General features: G+C 41.9%; 1 protein-coding gene across 1 annotated transcript in view; it reads right to left on the bottom strand.

Moving 5' to 3' along the window:
• FBLN1 (fibulin 1) overlaps positions 1 to 13,132 on the bottom strand; it is a 66,807-nt gene that overhangs the window by 44,073 nt on the left and 9,602 nt on the right. The window contains exons 2-3 of the mRNA XM_087969518.1: positions 2,322 to 2,421; positions 942 to 1,074 (exon numbers count right to left, since the gene is read on the bottom strand). Coding sequence (XP_087825644.1) covers positions 942 to 1,074; positions 2,322 to 2,421 — 233 coding nt within the window. The remainder of the gene's footprint in view (positions 1 to 941; positions 1,075 to 2,321; positions 2,422 to 13,132) is intronic.

Genomic DNA, 13,132 nt, shown 5'->3' with positions numbered 1-13,132 from the left:
AGTTCTTGACAAGTGGTTTTCCAAACAGTCAATTGTTCCTTTCTTCAGTTTTCCTGCTCTCTAATCTGAACCAAGTCTGTCCATATTATTTGAATTATTTTTGGAAAGATGCCACTGATCTTAGTAAATATCTCATTTGACAATTCTAGATTAAATGCCGCCTGAGAACCTTCCTCATTATGGAGTTACAAAGTTCTCCATCCCTTAAGATGAAAATTCAGGCTTTCAACATTCATGAATAAATTATGCACTTTACAGCAATATCCCAGAGAAATTATACCCGGTTTGGCAAGATTTTTTTAACAATTCATTTATAGTTACTACTTTACTGGAATCCCATCCATGTGCAAAAAAAAAAGAGGCAAAGAAACAAAGAATCCCGATCCTTTCCTGCCCACTTCCTCTCATTTTATCTTTTTATATCCATCTATTAATTTAATATGCTCTCATTATGATAATATATCATAATATTTCACAATACTTTTTCATTTCTAGCATGAAATGCTTCGTACAGAAGTTTGTAATTTCCGCACCTAACATTATGGCCCATTGTGAAGTATGCATGGTTTCAATGGTCTTTCTCGTGTAACAGTCATCAAAGAAATGGCCCCACAGAGATTTCCCCCGTCTGAAGACCACAGTGCAGATTTAAACACATGTAACAAATGCAAAACAATCATTAAGAGTGCTGTAAACAACATTTTAAGGGATTCTCTGGTTTTATAGGATGCACGTGAGGAAACACTGAAAACACCCAATATTTGCCATATCCTTTTGCCCATTTCCTTATTAGGAACTCTCAAAGAACTGCCCAGGAACCAGCAAATTCTGCAACCAGAATGTGAAATGTACCAAAGTAGACCAGCAGCATCCAGCTCTGCTAACAAAGAAAAATTCCAAATTGCTATGCAGTCATTTGAGCATCCCCTCTACAATTTCACCTTAATGATCTTGTCTTCACAGGTGGAATTCTCCCTTGGCAAGTCACAATTTTCTTGCTTACTAGCAATGGCCATTCCAGTGGTGCAATGCAACACTTCCAGCTGACTGAGGCAGCACTGTTCCTGGGCTATCCTACAAAGAGAACCAGACAGAGGATTACAGATTACGGATTAACAGAGTTGGAAAGACTTTGTAGGTCAGCTAGTCCAATCCCCCGCCCAAGCAGGAGACCCTACACCATTTTTGACAGATGGCAGTCCAGTCTCTTCTTAAAAGCTTCCAGTGATGAAGCTCCCACAACTTCTGAAGGCAAGCTGTTCCACTGGTTGATTGCTCTCACTGTCAGAAAATTTCTCCTTATTTCTAGATTGAACCTCTCCTTGTTCAGTTTCCTTCCATTGTTCCTTGTCTGGCCTTTGGATGCTTTGGAATTATCTCTGCCACCTCCTCAAATATTGGAAGACTGCTATCATATCTCCCTTGGTCCTTCTCTTCACTAGACTAGCCAAGCCCAGTTCCTGCAACCGTTCATCGCATTTTTAGCCTCCAGTCCCTTAATCATCCTGGTTGCTCTTCTCTGCACTCTTTCTAGAGTCTCAACATCTGTAATGGAAGCTCTGTAATGGGTGATATGATCACACAACATACTTGCCAAAACATAGAAAAAGTTGCAACTTTGAAAACAGTAGAGAACAATCAAAACATTTCCTCAGAAGAGTCTGACTCGCCGGCAGGAACCAAAATTGAATTAGGCAAAGAGGCTGAATTTGTAATGAAAGAGGACGAATCAAGGGGGTTGGGGGAAATGGGTGCAATTTGGGAAATGGACACCAGCAGCATCTTAGCAGGGGGCAGGATGTGGATAATTTGTCTGAGCTTGGAAGATAAGCAAGGTTGGACCTGGTTCATATTTGGATGGGACATTACCAGCCTATCCTAAGACTCAGACTTGCCTGGAAAGTAAAAATGAAAATAATGGCAAAGTTATTTCCATACTGCTGCTAAGAAAAATCACATAGACATTCAAAAAATTACAGAGAGATGCCAATCAAAATCTCAGGAAGTCACCTTGAAGGAGACAAGGTTCGTGTCCTGAATGAGGAGCCAATTTGGTGTAGTAGTTAAGGCACCGGGCTAGAAAGCAGAAGATGGTGAGTTCGAGTGCTGCCTGAAGAAAGGAAGCCGGCTGGGTGACTTTGGGCCGGTCCCTCCCCCTCAGCCCAACTCACGTCACAGGGTTGTTGTTGTAGGGAAAATAGGAAAAGAAAGGAACACTGGATATGTTCATTGCCTTAAGTTATTTATCAAAATAATATAGGTAAGGGGGGAAAAAACCTGGATGATCCAACTATACACAAGCTAAACACTTTGTTGTCTACCTGCATTCCTTGGAATCCCGATCTGAAGAGAGAAACCTACAGTCTTTCTTTTGACTTGCCCATTCATATCCACGGGAACAGCAGGTCTCCACTGAGGCCTCTACAGAGTGAAAAATATATATATATAGTTTGCAGCCTTAGTAAGCAGCATTGACAAAGTCCAGTTTCAAGGTGATTCACCTTCTTGGAATGAAAGGAACCTCCCCAACCATCTTACTTAATATCTCCTGCCTAGGATTTGACCTATGCTCCCATACTTCATATCCCAATTTTTTATTTTATCTCATAATTCTTTCATTTGATTGCACCACTGAAGCTACCATCTTGCCTCTCTGTTGATCACACCTGCAGATACCCTTGTTTGTCTATATTTTGGGATGGATATAATTACATGTGCATTCAAAAGATAGAATTTACATTTAGATGTAGATACATTGACATACACACATTTACAATGTAAAATGTAAATTTTCTTCCTCTGGATTATAGGCAGTCCTCGACTTATAGTATGTGATGACCCGGAGCATGGCACAAAAGCAACAAAGTCACAAAAGTAGGTAAAGTCCCTTTAATACCTCCAACTTTGCCCCCAAAGTCCAGTTATCATCAGCTGGAGAAAAAACTCTCCCAAGAACAGTTTTTAAAGGGAAGAAATTCAGTCCCAACCCAAAGTACATATAGATTATAAATAAAAATCAACACAAATCACAGCTGCAGCAATTAACGAGACAGGGCAGGATAATGAATTGCAGACTTCAAAAGATAACGACACACACACAGTTGGGAGGATGCTGGAATCCAGATAAGACTTGACAAAGAAAGATAATTCACGCTTTGCTTCCAGCAAGGTGCTGTGCACAAACGCCCTTTTCAAATCCTGTTTTCTCAGCTGCAGCTAAAGAAGGGAATCAGGACCCTTTTCTCCCCCGTAACTCACGTTGCTCCCTTCTCCGTTCCTCCTTGCATGCCCTAGTATGAAGAGGAGGTGGCCCTGGGTCTTCCTCTGAATATCCATCTGGACTGTGCCCTTCCCCAGTTTTTTCCACAGCCTCCAGAGTCACACTCCCACTCCCTGTCAGCTGCTCAACCTCCCCCTCGGAATCAGATTCCAACAGGGACATGACACAGTAATTCACTTAGCAACTGTTCGAAGTTACAACAGTACTGAAAAAAAAAGTGACTGACAACCAATCCTTGCACTTCCAACCATAGCAGGATGTTCATGGTCACATGATCAAAATTCAGATGCTTGGGAATCAATATGTATTTATGACAACTGCAATATCAGTAGGACATGTGATCACCATTTGCGACCTTCCCAGCTGGCTTCCAGTGAGCAAAGTCCATGGGAGGGGAAAATGAATTGACTTGATTCATTTAACAACTAGAGTGACTCGGTTAACAACCATAGCAAAAAAGTTCAGGCAGAACTCACTTAACAGCCACCTCGCTTAGCAACAGAAATTCTAGTTCCAATTGTGGTCATATGTCAAAAGCTATCTGTAAAATATATGAGTTTTGTAGTCATAAATCTGTAACAAAAATGGATCCAGACACATTTGAAATGTGTTTCTTGTTCCTCTCTAATTTCTTCTCAACTAGATCAGAATTCTGCTGGAAATCAACTTGCAATCTGATCAACTCTGAACAAGAAAAGCGGTCTAAATGAGAGATTCCCTTATCACAGGCAGATATAATTACATCCTCAGGACAATCTTGAGTATCATCTTGAACGTTCATCATTCTCTTTCATAGCGGACATTTTGAGGATCAAACATGTAAGATTTACTTAATTTGGGATTACCAAACTATGCGCATCCCACACATGGTAATTTATTTAATAATTCGTATTAGACAAACCAGATTTCGGTGTCACCTAGCGAGAATGTCCTGTTTGCTAAGCTTGGGAACAGCTAGCTAGCTGCTAAGACCCTCTTTTTTCAGTTTGAAAAAAGTGGGGGAAAATATTTAAACCAATATTTATAGTGGCCAAGAAAGGAATACTGCACAGTGGTAAGTTTTGAATCCAATTAGACAATGTGCTAACGGGTGGAATTTTAAGAGCTGAAATCTTGATATATTAAAGTTGCAGAAATTGTGGAACACTGAATTGAATCAAAGGACCCAAAGGTAACAAACCGATGCATGGGGCAGGGACACTAAAAATAAAGGTTAAAAAGGGACAGATAGTCTTTCTTGCAGCCACATTTCTCACATTATGTTTCACATATGCAAACACACATGGACCATCTTAATAACACAATAGAAATTCCTGTGGAACCATAACAAATGGAATATATGATTTTTAAAGATAGGTGCAAAAGCTTAATAAAAAGAATATATATAAATGGACAAAAAATGGGCGAATTAAATATAGAGATCATACAGGTTGTCTTAGAGATATGTCCACATACAGACGGGAGGTTGTACACAGGGGAATCGGTTAACAACCTACAGAACCGGTTGTTAATATTCTAAGCAGTTTGGAGAACCGGTTGTCAGAAGAAATTACTGGCCTAATCCTGTAAGGAAGGCAGGAAGGAAACATTCTGGGGTTGCTTAAAGAAACTGCCTCTCCATTAACCCTTATTACATTCTTGGCAGGACTAGACATCCTATCTCAGAAACTTCTCTGGAGTTTTTTTCCCCTCCTTTGCTGGTACTTTGCTTGTGTGGAGTAACCAAAGTTACAATGGCACTGAAAAAAGTGACTTATGACCATTTTTCACACTTACGACTGTTGCAGCATCCCCACAGTCATGAGAGGCCAGGCGAGGAGATGCATGCCTCGATGTGAGTGATGTTGAGTTGGCTACGCCCAGCCAGTCACATGACCACCAAGCCATGCCCACCAACTAAGCCACGCCCACAGAACCAGTTGTTAAAAAATTTGAATCCCACCCCTGGTTGTACAACTTGCCTCATGGTGTAACCGGAAAATCTAGAACTGAACACACTCAAAACCGTAGAAATGGTGGTAGACTTTAAGAGAAACCCTCCCATACTACCACCTCTTACAATACTAGACAACACAGTATCAACAGTAGAGACCTTCAAATTTCTAGGTTCTATCATATCACAAGACCTAAAATGAACACCTAACATCAAAAACATCATCAAAAAAGAACAAAGAATGTTCTTTCTGCGCCAACTCAGGAAGCTCAAACTGCCCAAGGAGCTGCTGATCCAGTTCTACAGAGGAATTATTGAGTCTGTCATCTGCACCTCTATAACTGTCTGGTTTGGTTCTGCAACCCAACAGGACAGACACAGACTTCAGAGGGTAATTAGGACTGCAGAAAAAACAACTGTTACCAACCTGCCTTCAATTGAGGACCTGTATACTGCACGAGTCAAAAAGTGGGCTGTGAAAATATTTACAGACCCCTCACATCCCGGACATAAACTGTTTCAACTCCTTCCCTCAAACGATGCTATAGAGCAGGGTCCCCAACCGCCGGGCGCGGACCGTACCGGCCGTGGAACAAGCTTTACCGGGCGCTGGTTGCTGGCGCCGCCATCTTTTTGGTAAAAGCGCTTCTGGTGAGCTTTTCCGGTAGAAAGCTCACCGAAGCGCTGTTTCACATAAAGATGGCGCGAGCGCCGTGAGCTTTTCCAGGTAGAAGCCATTTCTACCGAAAAGCTCACCAGAAGCGCTCGCCATCTTTTATGCGAAACAGCGCTTCCGGTGACGTCACCGGAGCGCCTTTCTCATAAAAGATGCGGCGCCATTGACGCGTGCACGGCGGCGCCCAGCTGATGTCGGAACCGGGCTGCGGCGTCGAAAAGGTTGGGATCCCTGCTATAGAGCACTGCACATCAGAACAACTAGATACAAGGACAGTTTTTCCCCAAACGCCATCACTCTGCTAAACAAATAATTCCCTCAACACTGTTCAACTATTACCATGTTTCTTATATAATAAGGCTGGGTCTTATTTTTTTTTGAGCCCCGAAAAAATGGCTAGGCCGTCTTTTCGGGGGTGACTTAATTCCCCCCCCTTGCATCGGCGGGCGGGCGGCGACGGCTTGGATGTTGACCTCGGCGTTGGTGGGGCACTTCGTAGTGGGGTCAACGCAGGCAGCACCATATCCGGGTGTGCAACAAAAGTACTTCCTAACGGCAAGCCCCCCCCACCATTCTCCACCATTTTGCATGTTTTAATATAGGCCTTAATTTGGGAGGAGGGGCTTAATTTCATTTCATGCCTATAAAACATGCTGGGACTTCCTATTGGGGGAGGCCGTATTGTTGGAGAAACAGGGTACAAAGTCTGCATTACTATTACTATTAATCTTTTCATCATTCCTATCACCCATCTCCTCCCACTTGTGACTGTATGACTGTAACTTTGTCGCTTGTATCCTTACTATTTATATTGACTGTTTCCTAGTATGATTTGATTGCTTATTTATACCCTATGACTATCATTAAGTGTTGTGCCTTATGATTCTTGACTCTTGACGAATGCATCTTTTCTTTTGTGTATACTGAGAGTATTTGCACTAAGACAAATTCCTTGTGTGTCCAATCACACTTGGCCAATTAAGTATTCTATATTCTATTCTATATGACAGGTCACTTAAATGAACGTTCGAAGTTACAACAGACACCCAAAAATAACATACAACACTATTTCAAAATTATAACAGATGCAACATCCCTGCAGCCACTGATCCTTATGACCAGACCTCAGGACGCTGCAGAGCTCCCTCTCCTCCATCCCACCCTGCCTGGACCCTGCAGCACTTGGACCTTTTCCCAAATCATCCATCACCCATCACATCCATCTTCTGAAGCCCTCTGGGCCTCATGTTGGGGAAGGATGGAAGGCCACTTGTCCCTGAGCTACGCAGTGACAACCTAAACGCAGACGCCATTTTCCCCCCGTCTCCCATTGTGAGCTGGGACAAAATGGCGGCCGCCAGACAACCTGCTTCATTTTCTGCCTTAACAGGGTCTGCCCAGCACTGCAGATGTTTCTGAATGCTGCAAGAAGCTATTCTGCAGCTCTGTGCAGGTCTTGTTAAAACAGCAAAATGAAGTAGTGTTTGTCCCTGGGATGCACTGCTGTGATCCCAACACAGCTGTCATTTTGTGGCTAGAGGACATAATGGTGGCCAAGCGGCTATACAAAATAGTAAGTCATTCCAGGGCTCTGGAAGGCCTGGGAGCTCCTCAAAAGATAAAGGAGGAGGAGGAGGAGGAGGAGGAGGAGGATTGGTCTGGTAGGCTGGGAATCAGGCCTAAGGACTGGGGCGGAGGGAGCAGATGAGAATAGGAAAATTCCTGTGGGGCCTGGGGCATCTCAGGGATGGGGAAGGCCCTGGGAAGACCAGGGCAGGTGAGCCTGGAACCGTGGTAGGCCTCCAAGGGCTTCTCCCACCCCTGAGGCATCCTACGCTCCACTTACCGACCCATTCATTTAACAGTTCAGTGGAGTGAGCAAGGATGGACGGTTGTTAGGTAAGATGCTTCACCTAATGACCATTGTAACATGCAACCATAATGGGCAGGCTTCATAGCAGTCATATCTTAAGGTCTGCCTGTGAATGAATGAATGAATGAATTAATGAATGAATGAATGAATGAATGACAAACACACACACACACACACACACACACACACCAGAAAGGCAAACAATATAGTTAAAAAGTAAACAAACTCCACTTTAGCACATAATCGTATTGCTAAAAACAGCCAAACCGAAGCACTACGCTGCACATATACTTTACCAAACCCATTTATTCAGACTATATATTTTTGGTGGACAATGTCCAAATTAAAGCAAGGAAGACTATGTATATATTTAATTTTTTAATGCACCAAAGTTCTCCACACAACAGAAACACTAGAAGTAGTAATAAACAAAGACCTCCAATTGGTCTTTGGATATTGCCAATGGACATCTTCGTGTCCATGCAAACAAAACATGAGAAAACCTCCTTCTTTTAGTCCGACACATGTCCCCTGGTGAAGAAAAAAAAAAGCAAGATCTTTTGTTTGAGGAAAGAGTGTGCAATGTTAAGCCAAAAAGGGGCACTTTATGGCTCAAATCCATAAGCAGCATTTTTGCTATACAGCCAGTTCTCAACTTACAGCAAGTCGCTTAGCGACTGTTTGAAATTACAACAGATTCCGAAAAAGCTACATATGACCCTGATTTGAAGTTCCGACATTCATTCTCCCTCTTCCCCTGTGCTTTCACATGATAGATAGCATTTTGTGCACTCAGCAACTGGCCCAAATTTACAGTCACATGACCATGATTTCCAGAATTTTTTTTTCCTGGAAAATGATGTTTATTTTTGGTTTCTGGCAAAAAAAGCACACCGTAGTGAACAATAGGTTTGCTTAATGACTACCACATTCACTTCACAATTGCTACAACTAATCTTTTTTTTTAAGCAAGCACAGCTTCCCTCATCAAGTTGAAGGGGCTGATTTTCAGCGACAGCTGGGAGAAAGGAGGGTTGATTCATACAGTCACCCAACCTGAACCAAGTTCTTGTAAAGCAACAAGAAATAAGACCATGACGCTAACATGGAATCCCTGCCCCCCAAAAAACAAAAACAGATGTCTATTTTGCCCCTATATCACCATCCCAGGTTCCAAACAATGCTGAAGATAGACTAGAGGGGCCTTCACATATTCTTCCTCTAACCATCGTTTTATATCATTGATCTTGCAATGCTCCTCTGAATTCCACATAAGATAAGCAGGACAATTTTTGTGCGGCTTAATTGGACACCAATTCACCATTGTGAATCAAAACAAGAACAAAGCAATATCATAGCATTCCATTCTCCTCAAAGTGACGGTTTTGAAACAAAGACTATATTGACAGTGAGATTGCCAAACATCAAAAAGTTTCACGCTGCCTTAGAAGTCCCAGCAAATCAATTGATTAGATAATCATAACTTCCATAAAGAACCTTCCTTTCCCCCTCCATTTCCTCCTCCTAGATGCCAATTTAAATCCTACCTGAGTTTAGCCAACCCTTTAGTCAGTTGTGGGATTCAAAAAAAAATTATTACCGGTTCTTTGGGTGTGGCTTGGTGGGCGTGGCAGGGAAAGGATACTATAAAATCTCCATTCCCACCCCACTCCAGGGGAAGGTTACTGCAAACTCCCCTTCCCTCCCCACTAACCTGCTTTCCAGCTCCGTTCTCCCGTGCAGGGCAACTAAAGACCCAGCCGATCAGCTGGGACTCAGGAGGCAGAGGATAGATGGGGGTGGGGCCAGTCAGAGGTGCTATTTGCCAGTTCTCTGAACTACTCAAAATTTCCACTACTGGTTCTCCAGAACTGGTCAGAACCTGCTGAATACCACCTCTGCCTTTAGTCACTCCATGCATCTGGTGAAGTTGTAGCTGGCTAAATTTTCTGCCTTTGAGTAAAAGCATGATAGACCAAATAGGTCCTTTTTCATTTTGAGGAAGCTGCTACAGAAAGGCTTATATCTTGTGGGGATGAGAAGTTGGCACTTGAACCTAGCTGTACTTTTGAACTCACGTCTTTTAGCTTGTAGTATTCACCTCCCAAAATATTAATCTTTCAGGTACAATAATAGGAGCAATGTCTCCCACTGTATATTGGCTACATCATTTTGGTTCTTTCCTACTGCAGATTAGAGGAGGGAATCACCTGATGTCCTACTTTTCCTCTCTATACTATTGCTGTTATATACATAAAGGGGTAAAGCTGAAATAAGCAAAGTCAATAAGCAGTTTCCCTTTGGAAATGTCTGTGCAAGTTACTTATTTCCAGTGTGTAGAAAGTTAGCACCCACCCCTCTCCTAGAAGAATGAAATATTCTAGGAAATATTAAAAAGGCAGAATATTATATTTCCCTGGATGAGAAAAGGAGAAACATGTTTTTCAAGACAAAGTAGCTTACTCCAGCTCCCTTCAGCTGCAGGGTGATGGGATTAAGACATGGCCTTCAGGACATGATAGGATTAGCCCTCTACCCATCTCACACATGGCACCTGGGAAGATTACATCACCAGCAGGATTCAACCAAGCTTGGGACTCAAGACAACCTACAAAGTCACCCCTGCATGGTCCCATGGGAGTCTGACAACCAATCAGGATACATTTCTTGCCACAGGAAACAAGTTCAAAGCCCAACAGAGGGTATAAATCTCCCCCCCTCTCTCATCCATGTGCTCTTTTTGCCCAAGACCTCATCCACCATTAAACCATCTTTCCAATCAGCTTCTATTTTTTTCAGTGTCTTTCCTCCCACTTGGAACTGAACCCAAATGGACATTTCTTCCAACAAATGGTTCTGGGAAATTCTTTAATATATTGGCAATATATACCAGTTTTTTTCAACCTCAACTACTTTTAAGATGTGTGGACTTCAATTCCCAGAATTCCCTAGTTGGCTAGGGAATTCTGGGAGTTGAAGTCCCCACATCTTAAAGTAGCTGAGGTTGAGAAACTCTGGTGTAGGTTGTTATTAAGGACTTGCCTTCAACTCTTTGTTGATCTCTTTGTTTTTTGCCTTTATTTTTATCCCATTTTATCAGTTAATCTCTTGATGTTTGCTAATATTTAATAAACAGACATTCAAGCAAATTTTGCTAACTAAACAAAGCAATGATACAGGGATTCAGTGGGTGTGCACTGGGAAAACTAAATTGGAAATTACGCACTGGAATTTTCTAACTCTGTTTATCTGAAGAGATCAGATTTACAGATACACCTGATTACCTCTGGGTTTGGGTGTCTTTTTTGGAGAACGTTTGACAAGTGCCAGCCAGCCCACAAAAAGTGCTTTAAATAATTTGCAATAGTTGAGCTTATATGCAAGAGGCAAGAGAGGAATTATAAGCTATTGGGGTTTTTAAAAACTATTGAAGTTTTAACAAGAAACATGAAACCCTGTAGTGTTTGGAGAAATTTCAGTTGGCAGTAATTCACCATTGGTTTAAGGGATCCAAAAAATAAAACAATAACTTAAATCAACTTGATGGTTGGGATAAAACAGTCATCAAGTCAGCGCAATCTTCTCTTCTTGGTTATAAGATTATGACTGTTTCAATACAAATCTTATGTTGACTTTTTTTCTGGACTGTTCTTGTTATAAATCAGATGTCAAAATAAATCAGCTGATGAGGAACTGTGGTCTAGACTGCGATAAAAATCTAGACTTGGGAAAGAGCAGCCAGTTCTACTTTGCAACAACCTCAAGCCAAGCCAATGACTTCACAGTTCTGTATCATATAGTCCTGAACCCGTCTAAGAAGGATTAAAAATAGGTTTAAATATGGCTCCAGTTAAATTACCTCCTGCCACTATACACCTAAACTTTAGGCCAGTTATTATAAATTGTTATTATTATTGCCATCTTCTATTTGTAGAAGGAGATTCCTGACCAAATTGTCTAATGTCACCTTGAACTTTTAAATAGACACAACCCAGAAAAAAACCATACACAGAAAAATGGGAAAAATAGAGAAACAACTACCTTGTAAAATACTTATTGTCTTCAAAGTATTCCAGATATCTATCCAAGAGTTCATATACTTCTTTTAGAGCCCTTCTGCCTTTTTTTTGAGAGAAGAAAAGCCCTATTAACATGCCCTATTAACACTTCACTTATTTTAATGAGAAGTTTCTTCTTTTAACCTTGACGTAGATTTTCTCTTACTTAAAAGGTCTCTGTAATCATGGTCCAGTTTTACCAATCTAACGATTGTGGGTCTTCCATTCCATGCATAGGTTGGACTTCATTTTTATTTATTAAAGTTTCATGCCGCTCATCTCCCCTATAAGGTGCGGCTCTGTGGTGGCATCTGTTCTCTTTCATTCATGACTACAGGACATGGAACCATGGATTTCATAGAGGGAAGCAAATTCCCACCGAAGAAATTTCTCAATGGTCACAGCAGTTCCGCATATCAACACTGAGATAAAGAGGTGGTAGGCACCGAACATGCAATGTTATTGAGCTTTCACTTGGCAGGGCGTGTCAGCATTAAGATATGCTTCTTTTTTTCTACATTGTGGTAAGAATCTCCATAGACATTTAGCGTCCATTCTAATCACAGAGGAGATACTATTCCTGAGTCCCATTTTGGACTCAAATGTTTATTCCTTTTCTCCTAGCAGCCCTTTGTTTACTTCTGTAGTCCCAACCCTTCACTAAGGACTGCACACCCTGGGAACTAACAGCTTCACCATTTGGGAGTGTGTTTTTAAAGAATTTGCAAGGGATGGCTAAGGGAGAAGCACAGGAGCATGGTACAGCAAGTGTACCAACTCCCACTCTTCCTTAGCTCACTGCACTTAGTGATTATCCATGATCTTCATTTTGGGCATAGGCCATCTTGACTGCTGTGGGATCATTTACCCAGAGTTTGGAATTGTACCTGGTGTAAAAGGCAGCGCCCCAGATAGTACCCTGGTGTAGCGTGAAGGGATTAAGGGGTTCTGTCCTGAAAAATCTGCCCTGCTTGTAAATTGCTTTCCAGCACATTTTAAGGTGCCCCAGTGGATAAGGAGCCATCTTCAGAGGAGCTTCTCTTGCTGGAGTCAGTAACTGGGAGAGTCCTCATAAGAGAGGAGGTCCTGGAAATAATGAGATTTCCAGCGATGGAGGAATTGATTTCTCCCCATTATTAACTCCAGCAAGAGAAGATCTTCTGAACATGGCTCCCTGCCCCTTCCAGTATGTATACCAAACAAAGAAAACCATTCAAGAAGGCTCAAGCAGCTTTTAATGCTTAATATACAGGCAGTCCTCAATTTATCTCTTTGATTGTGCCTGGAACTTGTCACTAAGTGGTGCGATCAT

This window comes from Notechis scutatus, chromosome 6 (genome assembly GCF_049901735.1).
Source record: "Notechis scutatus isolate UNSWTSFEM ecotype Mainland chromosome 6, rNotScu1.2, whole genome shotgun sequence".
Lineage (NCBI taxonomy): Eukaryota > Metazoa > Chordata > Lepidosauria > Squamata > Elapidae > Notechis > Notechis scutatus.
The sequence above is the reverse complement of the archived record's forward strand: the minus strand, read 5'-3'. Positions and strand labels throughout refer to the sequence as shown.